The 19,276-nt window shown below is 42.5% G+C and overlaps 1 protein-coding gene across 1 annotated transcript; it reads right to left on the bottom strand.

The window, feature by feature from the left end:
- Positions 1 to 846: 846 nt before the first annotated feature.
- On the bottom strand, positions 847 to 18,328 carry CPLX4 (complexin 4). The gene is made up of 3 exons (XM_075193740.1): positions 17,977 to 18,328; positions 10,177 to 10,264; positions 847 to 1,274 (listed from the first exon to the last, which is right to left on the bottom strand). The coding sequence occupies exons 1-3, from the start codon at positions 18,186 to 18,188 to the stop codon at positions 1,047 to 1,049; spliced, it is 528 nt and encodes a 175-aa protein (XP_075049841.1). The 5' UTR covers positions 18,189 to 18,328; the 3' UTR covers positions 847 to 1,046.
- Between the last annotated feature and the right edge of the window lie 948 nt (positions 18,329 to 19,276).

Below are 19,276 nucleotides of genomic sequence, written 5' to 3'. Positions count from 1 at the left end.
TTGCTTACTATGCATGCCCCATCAGTGGAAATGTGCAAGATGCGCCTGAAATGGACTTTACATCCGACTCTATATGAGGCCATCAGTCTCATCTATATCTTCTATGGATCACAACAATAAAGGTGCATCAAGACTGTCTTTATTACATGTTGTCTGATTAAATATATTTATTAAAATACTTACCGAAATGTTCTTGTGAATGTCCCTACCTGCATCAAATGGGCCTGGTCCTGATTACTGACACCTCCGGAGTATCCCTACAGACCTGTTGTGTTAGAAAAGAGCTTTGCAGACCACCTGCTATTCTACCTTTATTGCAGAACAAAAATTACTTCAAATGTCCTTATTATCTACAGCAGAGAGATGTGTTGTTTCTTGTAAAAGAATAATTATTGAAGTAAAGACATGCAAAAACAGGATAATGCTGTTTTTATTGAAATATTTATACCACAGTACATATAAAGTATTGCTTACGTCCTCACATATCATATTAAGTTTAAATTCAGGTAATGAGTTACCGTAACTTTTAAATGAAACTTTTTGAAAGTTTTTTTCACTGAGTTATATTGTTCATTTGTCAGCACAATCATCATCATCATCATCATCATCATCACCACCACCAGCAGCTTAATCATTATAACTTGGGCCAGTGAAGCCACACTCAGTGATATAAGATTCTCCAACCACTGGTTCTCTTTATAGAATGGTAATGGACATAATATGAAATTTTTCCTCATCTCTACGTACACACTGACATTTTCAAGCATTTTTATTCCATATAGCATATTGCATTTATGTATTTAATATGCATTTTAAATGCGTTCAGACTGTGTTTTTTTAAAATAAAAAACAAAACAAAACGGGAAGTTGTTCATGCCAAACGAATAAATAAATGCTAAATAAATGCCTCTCGTCGTAAAACGCATATATGTGCATTTGATACAATGATTTTTATTTTCACCTCGGTTTACGTGCACTTAACTTGCGATAGAACCGCACCTGAGAAGCAGAATTTTGACACCAGCGTGTACGCACCCGGTCTCAGGCTACATCAGCTGACATTTCTCTTCGGCCGCCTGCTTGATTTCGGCAAACGTCACCGTTGCCTTTTCTTTGATCGTATCAATGTCCATATTCTGAATGTTTTGAATATGTCCAATGATTGAGTATTTTTCTTCCTCCTCATCCTGATCTTCCACCACCATTTTTTGGAGATCCTCCGGCAAATCTACATCATCCCCGGCCAGCTGTATTTGAGTTTCATCCTTTTCACTCTAAGAAAACAGAACAGCAGTTATTTACAGGGGCATTCCTAGGGTATAGGAGGAAGGGGTAAGCATGACCAGGAGGGGGCACTAACACTGCAGCATCTGTTAAAGAATGAGATGGGGCCCTTATGCCAGGGCTTCATATGGCCCTGATTATTTCCCAGATAATTGAGAGTAGTGTGGGATGGATTACCCGGACAGGCTAAAGAGGGGAGGAAACATTTATCAGTGTATGTCATTGGCGGGAGGTGGTTGGTTGAGGTTTATGAAACATTCCCTTCCAGCTAAGTTATCTGGCAATGGAAGAGTTATAACTAATGAGAATTACATCATGAAGACCTGCACTGAGAATCTCCTGTTCAGTGCAACAATGCAGAAGTGTCTTAACACTTTAATTTCCACAACTCTCATCTTACAGGGCACAATGGGGATGCTAGAAGCAGGGTACAGTGGGGATGTGTGAGGAAGTGAGTGAGAGGCAGTTAAAGCTTTGCAGTCACCCACACACAGAATACCTCTATACAGGGGTGAAACTACAGTCATTGCAGTGGTACAGCGGTTATGGTGCCTGGAGTAGAGGGAGTTCATGCAGCCACCGCACATGCTGCAATGGCATTAGCATGATGAGAAGGAGGGAATGCATTGCTGGGCACCCCTGACCTCAGATTAGCAGTAAGAAAAGGGCATCCTTTTGGCTGCCGTGAACAAGAATTATCAAGCAATAGTCATAGTTGCCTAGGGGTATTTTAATACATAATGTTCATTTTAATAAATTCTGGTTTCTGATAAGCAGAATTAGTAACATTTAAGATGTATTGGAGCAGGGATAGATGGCTGAGGGGAATGCCAGATAGGTGAAGGTTGCAGTAGTCAAGGCGGGAGATGGTGAGAGATCTGATAATAGTTTTGGTAACATCTTGGGTAAGACAAGGGCTTATTCTAGCAATGTTTCTAAGGTGGAGAGGAGAGGATTGGGAGAGACTGGATGTGAGGAATAAAGCAGAGGGCGGAGTCAAGGGTGACACCGAGGCAGCGGGCTTGGGAGACTGAGGAAATTGATGGTGTTGTTGATGGTGAGGAAAATGTTTTAGAGGAGTTGGTGACTCTGGGAGGAAGGAAGATGATAAGGTCAGTTTTGGACATGTTGAGCTTTAGGTTGCGTGGAGACATCCATGTGGAGATAGCAGACAGCCAGCTGGTTACACAACATAGTACAGAAGAGGGTTGTTGGGAGGGGAGACGTAGATTTGAGTGTTGTCAGAGTAGAGATGGTACTGGAGGCCAAATGAGCAAATTACTTCCCCAGGGAGAATTAGTTCCCCTGCTCTAATAACAATATAAGTTTATGATCTTGTCCATTCACTTGAATTATCTGTTAAAGCGGAGGTACACATTTTTATTTAAACCCCCTTATTCATTGCAGAGGAGGGGACCTCTGAAATCTGGTCCATAATGAGGGAACTGGTATTAGGAGCAGGGTGTAGTGAAACATTCTGTCAGTCTGGCCCCCACCCTGCTATGACAAAGCTTTATTTCAGTACTTCAGTATCGGCTGGGCTCTTTACCCCTCTGGCCTCGTGTAACGGCTACCTGTGCTCCTCCGTGGCAATGCCTCCCTCTGCAACAGGTAGCCCAATGTACTTTGCAACCACTGACACTGTCAGGGATTGGAAGTCCCAGAATGCTTTGCATGCAAGCTGTCAATCTAGGGCTCCAAAACTGAATTCTGCTGAGAGAAGAAAGTTATTCTTATCTTCCCTCCCTCTCTGAGCAGGAAGTGAGCATCAAGCATTGGAGTAAGAGGACGGCCTTTACTGTAAGAGAGAGGAGGTGTGGGCAGAAGTGTCCTTCCCTGGAAAATTAATGTCACTCACCGGACCGTGAGTGCCTCTTCCCGGACATTTAGGAACCGTGGCCGTCCACCATCCTGAGGGTCTGCGCATGCGCAGCCCTTTTCTATACTTCAGTGTATACCCCTTTAACTTAATTGGCAGATCAGGCAACCTCCCTATATTAAGCACCTGTGGTCACTACCACGTGGCCTGATCTTGGAGTCTCATTCCTCATGAGTCTCTGAAGGTGTTCCTGTATTACTTGTGTATTCAGTGTTGCTGATTCCTGTGGTTTCCAAACCACTTCTACTACTGTGGTCCCATACCACTTCTACCATCAACTTTATCATCATGACTGTTTGCTGATTCCTATCCGCTGCCTCCGTGCACTACAGTCTTCTACACCACTTCAACGTTATTTTATATCAATGTGACTGTTTGCTCATTGCTATCCGCTGCCTCCGTGCACTCCAGCTTTTACCTCACTCACCTGCTTCTCATCAAGTCTGTTTGCTGATTTCTATCCGCTGCCTCCGTGCACTACAGTCTCCTGCTTGCACTCGCCTGTGTTCAACATCGTGACTGCCAGCTGTCTACTATCCGCTGCCTCTGTGCACTACAGTCTCCTGCTTGCAACTCGCCTGTGTTCAACATCGTGACTGCCAGCTGACTACTATCCGCTGCCTCTGTGCACTACAGTCTCCTGCTTGCAACTCGCCTGTGTTCAACATCGTGACTGCCAGCTGATTACTATCCGCTGCCTCCGTGCACTACACTCTCATCTCATCTTTGCTGTGACTTCCTCGAGACTGCCGCTTTTCATTACCAGCTGCTACACTTCGTTATCTACAGCTCCTGCCCTGCGCTGCACTCCTGTTTCCCATCGCTGTTGGTTCCTGTGGTTGCTACTGGTTACCTCCGTGTGCCGCTGAGTCCTGCCGCTGTGGTCAGCGCTATCGTCCATCTCCTGCTGATCCACTCTCCACGCCTTCACGTGTTCCACTGGCCTCTACCCTCCTGTCAGCATTGGATTTGTATCTCTTCTACTACCCTCTGCTGGATCATCTCCATTCTCCTGGGTTTCCTATGAGTCCAGTTCCACGTGTTGCTGACTACTGTGGATCGTGTATAAGGTGCCTGTGTATATCCTGTGTTGCAGTCTTCCCCCGTGCACCTCCTCACATATATATGCAGTGGTACAACTTGCTGATGTCAGACCACTGATCCCTGTTTCCGGTATCACCTGTTCCATTATCCTCTCACATAGCAGTGGTACAACTTGCTACCGCAGACCACTGACTACCTGGATACCTCCACTGGGATTCCATTCCTTCACTCAGACAGCGGTACAACTTGCTACCCGCAGACCGCTGACTCTCATCACCTCCTTGTTTCTGTTGGACATTCCTCCTCACTATAGCAGTGGTACAACTTGCTATCGCAGACCACTGACTACCTTCACGTGTCCTTGTCCATACAGTTCCTTGTGTATCATTACCTCATTATTACCAGTGTTGCTAGTCATAGACTTTCCTGAGCATCTCATCGGCCATCATTTCATGTTCCGTGATCACCCAGCTACCAGAGTACCCTATTACCATCTACATTGCTCTGGTAAGCCTACCATCTGGTGATCCCTGGGTAAAGACTCCTAGTGCCCGTGACAGTAAGATCAGGCCATGACAGACCCAGATACGGAACCTACTGCCAAAGAGATGCTGCGGCATCTGGTTACCCGTATTGAGCAACAGGAAGTTCGCCAACGGCATTTACTGCGGTGTTACCAGGCGTTGGCCTCCCAAAGACCGTCTGTGCAAGATGCCACAACTACTGTTGATGCTCCTGTGCCTTCCTCCGTTTCCCCATTGCCATCCCAGGTGTCTACAGCTTCCACGCTTCACCTGCCTACTCCGTCAAAATACGATGGAGACCCCAAAACTTGTAGGGGTTTTCTTACTCAATGCTCAGTTCATTTTGAGCTCCAACTTTAAAATTTTTCTACCCATCGTTCCAGAGTGGCCTATCTTATTTCATTGTTTTCTGGACAAGCTCTCGCATGGGCTTCCCCTCTGTGGGAGAGAAACGATCCATTGTTACAGGATAGTGCCGAGTTTATTTCCACGTTCCGAAGTATATTCGATGAACCAGGTCGGGTTATTTCCGCTGCATCCAGCATTCTCCGTCTTCGCCAAGGATCTCGCACTGTGGCTCAGTACGTCATTCGATTTAGGATCTTAGCCTCTGAACTTCAGTGGAACACTGAAGCACTACTTGCCGCCTTCTGGCAGGGGCTTTCCGATAAAATTAAAAACGCACTGACTTCACAAGAACTACCCTCCTCTTTAGAAGATTTGATCTCTCTTTGCCATCGGGTAGACCTGAGGTTTCGTGAAAGAGAAACTGAGAAAACAACTTCGGTTAAAACACCTCTTCTCTCAAATCCTCAATTTCACCCAGCTTCATCTCCGGTGATACCCATGGAGATAGGTCGCTCCAAATTAACTTTAGAGGAGAGGGACCGAAGAATAAAGAATAGACTTTGTATCTATTGTGCCGATTCTACGCATATGCTCAATTCTTGTCCCAGGAAATGCCGGGCTCTAACCAATACTGGGGAGATAAGGTTAGGGTTCCTGGAGTCCTCTCCATCTTCCATGAAATCTAAAGTCTGCGCCTTTGATGTTACGATTTCCTGTGCTACCAAAGCCTTTGAGTCACAGGCATTGATTGATTCCGGAGCAGCAGGAAATTTCATTTCCAAATCATTAGTGAATCAATGGTCCCTACCAGTGATTACTTTGAAAACACCGATTACTGTGACTGCTATGGATGGATCACGTCTCATCAACGGTCTCATCACCCAGAGTACGTCTCCAGTAACCCTTCAGATTGGTGCTCTGCATCATGAAGAGATATCGTTTTTAATTCTTCCTGTTACGACAAGTCCGATTGTCCTAGGCCTTCCATGGCTTCAGTGTCACTCTCCCCAGATTGACTGGCGCACTTCTCAAGTTACATCTTGGGGAGCTGAATGTCATCATCGTTGTCTCTCTCAAGTGGGTTCATTCAAAAGACAGCATTCGTCTATTCCACCAGGTCCTCTTCCACAGGATCCTTCATCTACGGATCTGTGTGATAAGGTTCAGTCTGAACGCCTTCCTCCTCATCGGGCGTTCATGACGTCATCGGAAGTTGAAGATGGATCTCAGGAGTCATCTTCAAAAAGTCAAGTGCTGGTGGTTCACGGTCACCATCTGTCTTTTCCGGAATTTCCTGCCCTCCCGCCCACCCAAGTTCCTGCGGTGGAAACTGTTTGTCAGACCTTTAAAAATATCTGGTCTCAGGTCAAAACCTGTTTAAAGAAGACATCTATCAAATATAAATCTTTCGCTGATAAGAAGAGGCGGGCTATTCCACCACTAAAAATTGGAGATCGTGTCTGGTTATCCACAAAAAATATTCGTTTGAAGGTTCCATCCATGAAATTCGCCCCTCGTTTTATTGGTCCATATAGGATCATTCAAGTTATCAATCCAGTATGTGTGAAACTCCTTCTTCCTAAGAGTCTTCGGATTTCTAATGCCTTCCATGTATCTTTGCTCAAACCTCTTATTATCAACCGTTTTTCAACTCCTCCCTCAGCTCCGCAGCCAGTTCAAGTCCATCAGGAGGAGGATTTTGAGATTACCGAGGTACTAGATGCAAAAACTTCGCGAGGAGTCCTCCACTTCCTCGTTCATTGGAAGGGCTTTGGTCCTGAGGAGCGCTCTTGGATCAAAGCTGAAGATCTTAATGCTCCTGCCCTTTTGAAGAAGTTTTACTCCAAAAATCCGGACAAGCCCGGTTCCAGGCGTTCTGTGCCCACCTTTAAAAGGGGGGGTACTGTCACTCACCGGACCGTGAGTGCCTCTTCCCGGACATTTAGGAACCGTGGCCGTCCACCATCCTGAGGGTCTGCGCATGCGCAGCCCTTTTCTATACTTCAGTGTATACCCCTTTAACTTAATTGGCAGATCAGGCAACCTCCCTATATTAAGCACCTGTGGTCACTACCACGTGGCCTGATCTTGGAGTCTCATTCCTCATGAGTCTCTGAAGGTGTTCCTGTATTACTTGTGTATTCAGTGTTGCTGATTCCTGTGGTTTCCAAACCACTTCTACTACTGTGGTCCCATACCACTTCTACCATCAACTTTATCATCATGACTGTTTGCTGATTCCTATCCGCTGCCTCCGTGCACTACAGTCTTCTACACCACTTCAACGTTATTTTATATCAATGTGACTGTTTGCTCATTGCTATCCGCTGCCTCCGTGCACTCCAGCTTTTACCTCACTCACCTGCTTCTCATCAAGTCTGTTTGCTGATTTCTATCCGCTGCCTCCGTGCACTACAGTCTCCTGCTTGCACTCGCCTGTGTTCAACATCGTGACTGCCAGCTGTCTACTATCCGCTGCCTCTGTGCACTACAGTCTCCTGCTTGCAACTCGCCTGTGTTCAACATCGTGACTGCCAGCTGACTACTATCCGCTGCCTCTGTGCACTACAGTCTCCTGCTTGCAACTCGCCTGTGTTCAACATCGTGACTGCCAGCTGATTACTATCCGCTGCCTCCGTGCACTACACTCTCATCTCATCTTTGCTGTGACTTCCTCGAGACTGCCGCTTTTCATTACCAGCTGCTACACTTCGTTATCTACAGCTCCTGCCCTGCGCTGCACTCCTGTTTCCCATCGCTGTTGGTTCCTGTGGTTGCTACTGGTTACCTCCGTGTGCCGCTGAGTCCTGCCGCTGTGGTCAGCGCTATCGTCCATCTCCTGCTGATCCACTCTCCACGCCTTCACGTGTTCCACTGGCCTCTACCCTCCTGTCAGCATTGGATTTGTATCTCTTCTACTACCCTCTGCTGGATCATCTCCATTCTCCTGGGTTTCCTATGAGTCCAGTTCCACGTGTTGCTGACTACTGTGGATCGTGTATAAGGTGCCTGTGTATATCCTGTGTTGCAGTCTTCCCCCGTGCACCTCCTCACATATATATGCAGTGGTACAACTTGCTGATGTCAGACCACTGATCCCTGTTTCCGGTATCACCTGTTCCATTATCCTCTTACATAGCAGTGGTACAACTTGCTACCGCAGACCACTGACTACCTGGATACCTCCACTGGGATTCCATTCCTTCACTCAGACAGCGGTACAACTTGCTACCCGCAGACCGCTGACTCTCATCACCTCCTTGTTTCTGTTGGACATTCCTCCTCACTATAGCAGTGGTACAACTTGCTATCGCAGACCACTGACTACCTTCACGTGTCCTTGTCCATACAGTTCCTTGTGTATCATTACCTCATTATTACCAGTGTTGCTAGTCATAGACTTTCCTGAGCATCTCATCGGCCATCATTTCATGTTCCGTGATCACCCAGCTACCAGAGTACCCTATTACCATCTACATTGCTCTGGTAAGCCTACCATCTGGTGATCCCTGGGTAAAGACTCCTAGTGCCCGTGACAATTAAGCTGTGGGGCCACCAAAGCCTTGCTACACACCTGTGTTCAATTGGTTCTGAGAGCAGTATAAGTAGGAAAATAATCATGACCTCTCTGTGGCCTCTGTCACAAGTCTCCTTCATGTCTGTGCAGAGAGTTTGAGGGACGACCTTCTCTAGGCAGTGTCTGGGTTGCTGAATGTATCTTCCAATTCCTGATCATTTAACCAACAGCGCCCACTGGGACCTCTATACACTTGGATATTGTTTGTACTCTTTCCTAATTGACACATTTCTATTACTTTATCTCTGATTTCGTTGGGGTACTCTTTCAATTTTCACAATTGCCCTGTGGAAGCTTTTTTAATGATTCACAAGTAGAGGCCAATTGTGATGCAATAGAGTCTTCATTTGGCAGCTGGTTATTATCAGTGCAAGTTAAGAGCTTCTGCAACAAAGGGATTCAATTCTTATACAAAAGATTTGTTTGCTCTGATGATGGTTTAGTAAGATACAACAATGCCCCATTAAAAAATTAGTTGCAACCTCTCTCACCTGAATTAGCGCTCCTACATCTCTATCCTCCCCAAGTCCCATTTTGCAATAGATATGTGTTCGGTCACATATTAATTGCCACTAGGGCATCCATAGATCAATCTTGGAAGAATCCAGCTCCACTATCTCTCCATAAAATAATTTCGAAGGTTCAATTTAGTTTTGAGATGGAAACACTAGATGAAGTGGTCCAGTTGGCATGAATACATCCCACAGGGAGAGGGATCTTCACACACCCAGCCAAAAAATGTGACAACTTCGCCATATATAAACGTGATAGAATCCCCACAATCCTTTTGCAAGCTACAGTATATATAAGTTTTGGGCTCACAAAAATTAAGGACCCTTGAACTTGAGTTATAAACCTACATATTTTGGCTGCAGTAAACTCTTCTCACTTTCCTCCTTTAGAGATTGGCCAGCCTATTGGTGAAGCTAAAGATCCTGCACAACCACCGAATATACAAGCGTGACAGACTGATTTAAAATGTTCACTACTTTGGCATATTCATTTTGCAAATGTAAAGTGCTTAGTTACAACAATAACACTGAAAAAAATATTTTAAGTCTGCAAGTGTAAGCACAGACAATAATGTTCATTTTTTTCACTCTATACAAGTAAAAATAAAGAACCACGCAAAGACAGGCATATAAAAAAACAAAAAAAGCAAAAAATCCTGGTGCACAATTTACCCCCTCTTTAATACTGTGTTACTTCTGCTTCTCACACACTGACAGGAAGAAGCGGGCAGTGATTGGTAAGTGACTGACTCGTTGATCATTTGCTTCCTCTTGTCAGTGTATGAGGAACACACAGCTGAGAGCGGAGACTGAGAAGTTCTTCTACTCCTGTTCTCACTGATGCACTGACACACTGACAGAGGAATGTGGATTGTGATCAAGTTCATTATCCTGGAAGGTGTTATGGAGGGTGGTGGATAACTTAAGGCCAGGTGGCATGGAGGTGACCCAGACAAAATATACCATTATTTGCAGTTGTGATGTTTACCTTAGGATCATACTACGTACCTGGGGTAGTCTGTATTTCTCTCTTAAATGTACCCGTAGGGTAGCTCTTTCTGCTTTCTTTTGGATAAATTTGGCATCTCTTTCCATCCTGCCAACCAAACACAATTGTATATTTTTTACTGATGTTGTAAAGTAATTACGTTACAGTGTTTGTATCGCTATTTAAACTCATATCTCGGACCAGAGGCGGCAAAATGAATAGGTTTACCTACAGAAAACCTCTTGATACAGCCAACAGGGTACACAAGGAGTTTGGAGTAGCAATGGATTATGGGGATTATTTGAGAATTATCTGACAAGTTATTTTTGTTTCATTAATCAAAGTGTTTGTTCCTTCTGGGTAAAATTAGGTTACAGTCTCACCACAGGTTATTTCCCTTTTGCCGTGAGTAGAACGGCGTTTAATTGTTGCCTGTGGTCTTATGAAATACGAATACTTTTTGTAAATAAAACATTTGAGCAAATTAGACAACATTCCCCATAAAACTGGAAAAAGAAAACCATTTAGAGCATTTTACAATATTTTATCATTTATGGTGTTATTTTTTTATATATAGGGCATACATTTTAACATAAAATCTTGCACACATATTTTAGACACAGTTCCTCTGACCAGTTGAGGTTACAATCCATGTTTACTCCCATTTTGCAATTTTGGGACCCATAGTTAAATTGTGGTAGGGGTCAGATGGTGTCTTTCACGCCTTCTGGGGCCCCCGATCTGGTATCAATAGAGCAGAGTAGAGAAAGATCTTCTGGGTATGAGTTCAGAGGAGGCATCAGGAGGGCAGTGGGTGCCCTAAATGCTCAGTAGCTGCTGCACCCCTCCCCCACGTTAAACACCTGCTGATAAAATTATTTTATTATCATCATCAACATCTATTTATATAGCGCCAGCAAATTCCGTAGCGCTTAACGATTGGGAACAATCAGTAATAAAACAATACTGGGTAATACATACAGACAGAGAGGTAAGAGGGACCTGCTCGCAAGCTTACAATCTATGAGACAATGGGACTTTGTTACATAAGGGTAAGTGCTACATCATATTGCATAAAAGAATTTAGTGGACTGTAGGATCAGTCACACAACTATGTTAGAGGGTTGTAGCCTTGTGTTCGCTGTGTAGAGGGTGGTAATAGGGTAACCTAGAGAGAATAAGAGGGTGGTTGAGGAATATTATAAGCTTGCCTGAAGAGGTGGGTTTTCAGAGAATGCTTGAAGGTTTGAAGACTAGAGGAAAGTCTTATTGTGCGATGGAGGGAATTCCTCAAAGTGGATGCAGCCCGAAAAAGTCTGAATGAGAGGATGTGATGAGAGTGGAAGAGAGTCGCAGATCTTGTGCAGAACAGAGGTAACATAGTAACATAGTTGATGAGGTTGAAAAAAGGACACCAGTCCATCCAGTTCAACCTATTTTGGATCTCCTGCGATCCTGAACTTATATTTGAAATTGACCCAGAGTAAGCAACCGCCAATCTGTTTCAATTGTGAAAATCCCCCCAGACCCAATATTGCAGTCCTATGTTTACCCTATATCCAGTAGTATCCTTCATTTTAATTAACGGTCGTATCCCTGGATACACTTTTCCGCTAAAAATTTGTCTAACCCTTTCTTAAACATAGCTATTGAATCTGCCATCACAACCTTCCCTGGCAATGAATTCCATAATTTGACTGCCCTTAATGTAAAGAACCCCTTCCTTTGCTGGTTGTGAAATTTCCTCTCCTTTAAACTTAGGGGGTGACCACGTGTCCTGTGTATGGTCCTTGGGGTAAAAACTTCCCATGAAAGTTCTCTGTATTGACCCTTAATGTATATGTACATAGTAATCATATCTCCTCTTAGACGCCTCTTTTCTAAAGTAAACATGCCTAAACTGGCTAACCTTTCCTCATAACTTAATGACTCCATACCCTTTATCAATTTTGTCGCCCTTCTCTGAACCCTTTCTAAATCCAAATTATCTTTTTTATAGAGAGGTGCCCAGAACTGTACTGCATATTCAAGATGAGGTCTTACCAACGATTTATACAGTGGCAAAATTACACTATCTTCCCTTGCATCTATGCCCCTTTTTATGCATGCCAATACTTTATTTGCCCTTGCAGCAGCTGCTTGACATTGAGCACTACTGCTTATTCTACTGTCTACGAGCACTCCCAAATCCTTTTCCATTATAGATTCTCCTAAACTAATTCCATTTAATTTATAGATTGCGTTCATGTGTTTGATCCCTAAATGCATAACCTTACATTTATCTATGTTAAACCTCATATTTCATTTGGCCACCCAATCCTCCAGTTTATTTAAGTCCCTCTGTAGAGAAGCTACATCTTGCTCTGATTTTATTACCTTACAGTGTTTAGTGTCATCTGCAAAAATAGAAACTTTACTCTCTAAACCATCACCAAGGTCATTAATAAATATATTAAAAAGGAGTGGTCCCAGCATGGAACCTTGAGGTACTTCACTTAAGACTTTTGACCAATTAGAAAATGTTCCATTTATCACAACTCTCTGTTCCCTATTCTCTAACCAGTTTTCGATCCAAGTACAAATGTTGATTCCTAGACCCAGTTCCCTTATTTTGTAAACCAATCTCTTGTGCGGCACTATATCAAAGGCCTTTGCAAAATCGAAGTAGACCACATCTACTGTGCTGCCCTGGTCTAAGTTTCCACTAACTTCCTCGTAGAAACTAATTAGATTAGTTTGACATGACCTATCCCTCACAAATCCATGTTGATTCCCACTAATAATTTTATTGCTCACCAAGTAATCCAGAATACTATACCTTAAAATACATTCCAGTAGTTTCCCTACTATTGACGTCAGACTTACAGGTCTATAATTCCCTTGTTGTGATCTTGTCCCTTTTTAAACAACGGCACCACATCTGCTATTCGCCAATCCCTTGGTACTGAGCCTGATGAGATTGAATCTCTGAAAATTAAGAATAGCGGTCTAGCTATTTTCGAGTTTAGCTCCATAAGGACCCTTGGGTGTATGCCATCTGGACCTGGAGCTTTATTTATCTTAATATTCTTCAGTTGCCTTTGGACTTCTTCCTCTGACAACCAAGTATTAATTAATGGTATGGTTTCATTTCCATTTTTATGTATTACTCCTACCATTTGTTCCTCTCTAGTAAATACTGAAGAAAAGAAAGTGTTTAATACCTCTGCTTTTTCCTTAGTATCATTTATCAATTCACCCATCTCACTTCTTAGGGGTCCTATATTATCTTTTTTAATCCTTTTACCATTTATATACTTAAAAAACTTTTTGGGGTTTGTCTTACTTTCTTTTGCAACTTGCCTTTCATTTTCTAATTAAGCCAATCTAATTTCCTTTTTGCATGTTTTATTACATTGTTTTATTACATACCTACGGAAGGACTCCTCTGACCCTTCAGACTTAATTGAAATGCACGCTTCTTCCTTTGCATTTCTTCCCTTACCTTTTTATTTAGCCACATTGGTTTAGACTTAATTCTTTTACATTTATTTCCCATAGGAATGAACTTATACGTGTATGTTTCCAACAACATTATAAAGACAGCCCACTTTTCATCCGTATTTTTTCCTTCAAAGGCTTTGTCCCAGTCTATGCTCTTTATAGACTCCTTTAGCATATTAAAATTTGCCTTTCTAAAGTTTAAAGTCCTAGTTGATCCCTTATACCGTTGCTTCTGGAAACTAATTTCAAATGAGACCATATTATGATCACTGTTTCCCAAGTGCTCCCATACTTGAATATTTGATATTATGTCTACATTGTTTGTTATTACTAGGTCCAGTATAGTCCAGTTCCAAGTTGGTTCTTCTACTAATTGGGACATGTAATGGTCTTTTAGCGTGCTCAGAAACCTATTTCCCCTAGCTGTACCGCAGGTCTCAGTACTCCAATCAATGTCCGGATAATTAAAATCCCCCATAATTAAATCTTGACCTAGTTGTGTAGCCTTTTCAAATTTGCTGTAGAAGTTGGGCTTCCTCAATCGAGTTGGTGTAGAGCTGGCAAATATTTTGAGACAAGTGAGGAGATGTATGTCGGTGCAATTTTGTTGATGGCCTTGTATGTTAGTAGAAGAATTTTATATTGGATTCGTTGAAAAAATAAGGCAGCCAAAGTAGAGACTGACAGAGTGGCTCAGCAGAGGAAGAATAATTTGCAAGGAAAAGAAATCTAGCCACTGCATGCAAAATAGATTGTAGGGGTTTGAGTCTGATTTTGGGAAGACCAGTAAGGAGGGAATTGCAACAGTAAATGCGGGAGATGATGAGTGCATGAATTAAGGTTTTTGCAGTGTCTTATGTGAGATATGTGCATATTCTGGAAATGTTCTGTAGATGTATGTAACATGATTTAGATATAGAGTTGATGTGGGGAACAAAATATAGTTGTGAGTCAAGGATTACACCTAGGTAACGAATTTGCGGGGTGGGATATATGGTCATGTTATCAACAGAAATAGAAATATCAGGCAAGAAGCTTCTGATGTTGGGTGGGAATATTATTTTGCTTTTGAAAGGTTGAGTTTCAGTTGGCAAGAGGACATCCAAGACAAAATGGCAGATAGACAGTCAATAACGCAAGACAACACAGATGTGAGAGATCAGGAGAGGATAGGAAAAATTTGTGTATCATCCGCATAGAGATGATACTGAAATCCAAAGGAGCATATTAGTTTTCCAAGAGAAGTGGTGTAGATAGAGAATAGCAGAGGACGTAGGACTGAGCCTTGTGGTACTCCAACTGATAAAGGAAACGGAGCAGAGGTGGATCCAGAGAAATTAACACTGAAAGAACAATTAGATAGGTAGGATGAGAACCAGGATAGAACAGTGCCTTCAAGACCTAGGGATTGCAGCGTTTGTATGAGGAGAGAGTGGTCAACAGTGTCAAATGCAGCAGAGAGATCCAGTAGAATTAGAAGAGGTTTTAATTTTTGCTATGATCAAATCATTGACAACCTTGGTCAGCGCAGTCTCTGTGGATTGTTGAGAGCGAAAGCCTGATTTTATTTAAACTAGTCAAATTTATTTAGGTTTTTCAAAATTACAGGTACAGGTTGCCTATAGATGCTTAGACCACTGGTTATGGCTATCAATACCAGAACCACAAATAACAGGTCTTAACTAGGGTATTGATGGGGATGAGACAATACAATATTGTTTGTAAAAGAGGAAAGAAGGGGTAGGATGGGGTATATAAAGCGGCTTTAAGGAAACACATAAATCAGATTATGTTTAGCTTTGCAAAACTCAAGCAAAAACCTATAATGCCCAGAAATGGGATCAATGGTTACCAGAGTGTGGTGAAAACTAGAATTAATAAGAATGGTCAACAACTTTTCAGGGCCCACAATCAAACTTAGTAGTAACAGAATCCACAAAAGCCATTGCGCTGTATCCCGTCCCCTGGTATCCTATGTATACAAAGAGGTGAGGAGAGTCTCCATTTCCAAGTTGCTTGACCAAGGAAGTCCTAGGACACAGACACATTTTTGTCTTGTACTCTTCTTCAGGATACACGAACACAGGGAGTAATATAGACTTGGGACACAGTTGCATGATAGCCTTTGTATTATTCAGATCATGGGGGCCACTATCGAAATCTGTACCTGGGACCACTAAAATGTAAAAGCAGCCATGGACGTGGTTTGTGCAGAACCAAGTACGTACAATGCAAATTTTTGAGACTTCTACCACGTTTAACTATAACGCCTCAAATGTAACCATGTGTAAGTAGATAAATCAAAAGAGGTGTCCAATATGATCTATTCAATCCATCATGAGTTGTTACTGCCAAAGATCTGATGAGCAAGTAAAGGGCATGTGGGATGGACCGAGAGGTATGTGGGGGGCGGGATGGGTTTGGTGGGGGAGAGGGAGACTGTTTCACAATTTCTGATGCAGCCCTGTCACCCGATACCCGGTGAGGATACTAAATTCAGAAGACCCTAAATTATTCTCAACATCTCAAATTATGTTGTCCCAAGGAAATTAGTAGATGTCAGAGATTTAGTGAATATGTTTTTTTCCTATACAAGTAATACAGTATTTTGACACCCCTATAATTAATGCAGAACAGAATGACAGAGTTGACTATTTGTGTTTTTCAATACACTACTAGTGTGCAGGTTCAATATCTGTTTTTGGGGTCACAGCTGTACCTGGTTAAAAAACAAACAAAATATCAAAGGGCACATGTCCATTTATCTGTCAGCTGACAGTACAATTGTTCACTAAACTTGAGTCTTATTTTTTCTGTCTTACATAACACCAAAATCACCAGCTATCGCTAGTCCTTCGTGCCACTCTATGGCTTCTAAAATTGCTTTGTATCTGCAACCACTAATAGGTTTAGGAGGGTAAAAGATAACAGCGCACCTGTACATTATTCTGTAGGCAGGAAGTCGGAGGGATTAATAATGGTAAGAACTGATTACGTAGCAAAGGCTACAATGAGCAGGAATAATGATGTCTGGGCCGGATTCACAACAGCATTAACAGAGGCCATAGCAAAGGCGTAATCAGAGGAGACAAGATTAGGACAATGGGTAAGTGATCTAAAGGGTAATAGACATAGACCTAAGTACAGAACAATCATATCAGCAGCATGATCCATTTTGCTGAACCAATCACATTGTGGCCAGGCAGATCATCCAATGGTACATAAATATAATTTAAATGGCAGATTTGCTATCTACTTTGAGCTAACTGCAGCTTGTATCATTGCAAGTCTTTAAACTATGTAACCCAGGGAAAATTCCAGCAGGTCCATGCAAGATTGCTATCCAGGCAAGCTAATTCAGCTGGTTATGGAAATACATACGTCTTCACCATGCCAGTGCTGGTCAGCTGTACACACACACACACACACACACACACACACACACACACACACACACACACACGGCTTGGGGAACAGACACAGGTAGATGCCCCATGTACTGGGTCTCATATATATTTAGGTCACATGTCCTGTGGACATGAACCAGTTTGCCATGAAACTGATTCATTGCATAACAGTCACTGTGATAAATAATTTGAACATTCTAAACACAATCAATGGATGGTTCCTTTACCTTCTCCTACACATGTTCTGAATTAAATGGTTCTGCTGCAGTTTAGACCCCACTCGTAACTTACTGTATGATATCTATATCCATTAGCTTCACTTAATTTTTCAACATCAGGGACTGGCCAATAACAATATTACATTGGTATACATTATGTTTCTGAGAGTTGGGGCCACCAACACGTGCCAAATCAATAAATGGGTGGTTGGATTGTGCTCAGGGGTATGATGGAAAGAGCATAGTACAATTTACAGGACATATTTCTTTTAGTAAATACTAATGTAACCACTATAAAGTATAAATAGACGGTTATATCTATCTCATTAATACTATAACATAGCTACTTTGCTGCTGCTTCTTGCATGATTCTCTCTCAGATTCTAAAAGATTCTTAGGTCTCAGCTTTTTCTCTTTGAATTTGCACAGGTAAATCAGTAAGTGAAATCCGATCTAGTATTAGGAGCACTAGAAAATCCTCCAGTCCATAGCTATATCCCCAACCTGGAGAGACACTTAATACATTAAGTCTGGTTTTCCAGACAAATGCAAATAAATTCACTCACATCTGTGTCTGCACTTTTCGAAAGTCCAAAACAAAAAATACAGCAAAGCGACAACGAGTCACAATAGTAACGGACCTCTATAGTGACACATTAAGGAAACAGAAAACTTTATTAACAGTTTGGCAATCCTATATAGGTATACTCACTTTTCCTCCACTAGCTGCCTCTGGTACTCTTCATACTCCTCATGAGTCATCCCTTGAGCTGCAGCTGAGTCTGAGCCATCTCCACCTTCTGGCTTCTCTTCGCTCGACTCTCCAAACCCAAAACTCTTCATCTGATTACTCACCATACCCTTAAGCAAGAAGGCCATGTCACCATCTACCCAAACATAAAGCACTAGGCAAGACGAGAGCATCAAGTGTAAAAAGTCAGCCGAGGGAAAATTGCCTGCAGCAGTGTCAGCTTGTCAAGGGCAAACTGTTACCGGGAAGTATATGCCAAAAATGGTTTGTCAGCCATAATCTGGATTAGCGGGCGAACTGTTCTGTATACTGAGGCAGATGGTTCAGATTACTTCAAAAATCATTAGATGCAGCTGCCTACTTTCCATAATAATACCTTAAGCTAATTTCAAGGCCTGTGTCCATGTTACAGAATGAGAATTTTATAAAGATTTAGCAGACTAGATCACCTACTAAACACTGCTCACATAGAGGTTTGGGGATTTTAGGTGAGACAATACAAACTGTGGATGGTTGATTGTTTGCTTTTAGATTGTCCCCTATATACAATGTTATCATTTTGCTGTTTTGATGGATGATTAACCATTTACTTTGTGAGATACTTCCTGTTCTGTATTGTTACCTGATAATGATGTCCTGGTTCCTGTAGGCACACATAAAAACAGTGAATATAAAAATTCTACAAACCCTTTTTGAAATTGCTGGGATCAAGATGGATCATGTCAGACTATTTTTTTCTGTTTTTTAACAAAATAATTTTTTATTGGTATATTTAAATGGTAAGGTAAGGGATACAGAACAAATGTCCTCCTTATTGACCTCCTCCCAGTGTCCCCCTACATCCCCTCCCACTCCTGTCCCCCTCTTACCTCCCTCCTTTTCTTTCTCCTCTCCCCTCCTCTCCGTCTCAGCCTCCGTTCTCCCCATTCCCTCCTCCTACCATTGCGTCTCTGTCCGTCCTACCCTCCCCTTAGATTGTACGCTCCTTCGAGCAGGGCCTCCTCTCCTTCTGTTCTCCACCACCTTAACTCTGCTCTCCAGCTCCTTGTCCAGGTCCTCCTGCCCTTCTACCACCTTCTCTACCCCGCTGGGGGCTCTCACCTCTCATCTAGCTATACATCGAGCTTCTGAGTTATTGTGCTTTTTGTTAACTGTACCATGCTGTCTCACCCTGTATCGTGTTTCTGTCTGTCCCTGTATGGCGCTACGGATGCCTAGTGGCGCCCTATAAATAAAAATTAATAATAATAATAATAAAAAT

Source organism: Mixophyes fleayi, chromosome 1, assembly GCF_038048845.1.
Source record: "Mixophyes fleayi isolate aMixFle1 chromosome 1, aMixFle1.hap1, whole genome shotgun sequence".
Classification (NCBI taxonomy): Eukaryota; Metazoa; Chordata; class Amphibia; order Anura; family Limnodynastidae; genus Mixophyes; species Mixophyes fleayi.
This window is presented reverse-complemented; position numbering and strand designations above follow the sequence as displayed.

What these genes read in the sequence shown, in the direction of transcription:
- CPLX4 (XM_075193740.1), bottom strand. Translation starts at nt 18,188, where the DNA reads ATGCTCTCGTCTTGCCTAGTGCTTTATGTTTGGGTAGATGGTGACATG. An exon ending in AGGCAGCTAGTGGAGGAAAA is followed by an intron (nt 10,265 to 17,976) that starts GTGAGTATACCT and finishes TTTGGTTGGCAG; the next exon opens with GATGGAAAGAGATGCCAAAT. An exon ending in AGAAATACAGACTACCCCAG is followed by an intron (nt 1,275 to 10,176) that starts GTACGTAGTATG and finishes CTGTTTTCTTAG; the next exon opens with AGTGAAAAGGATGAAACTCA.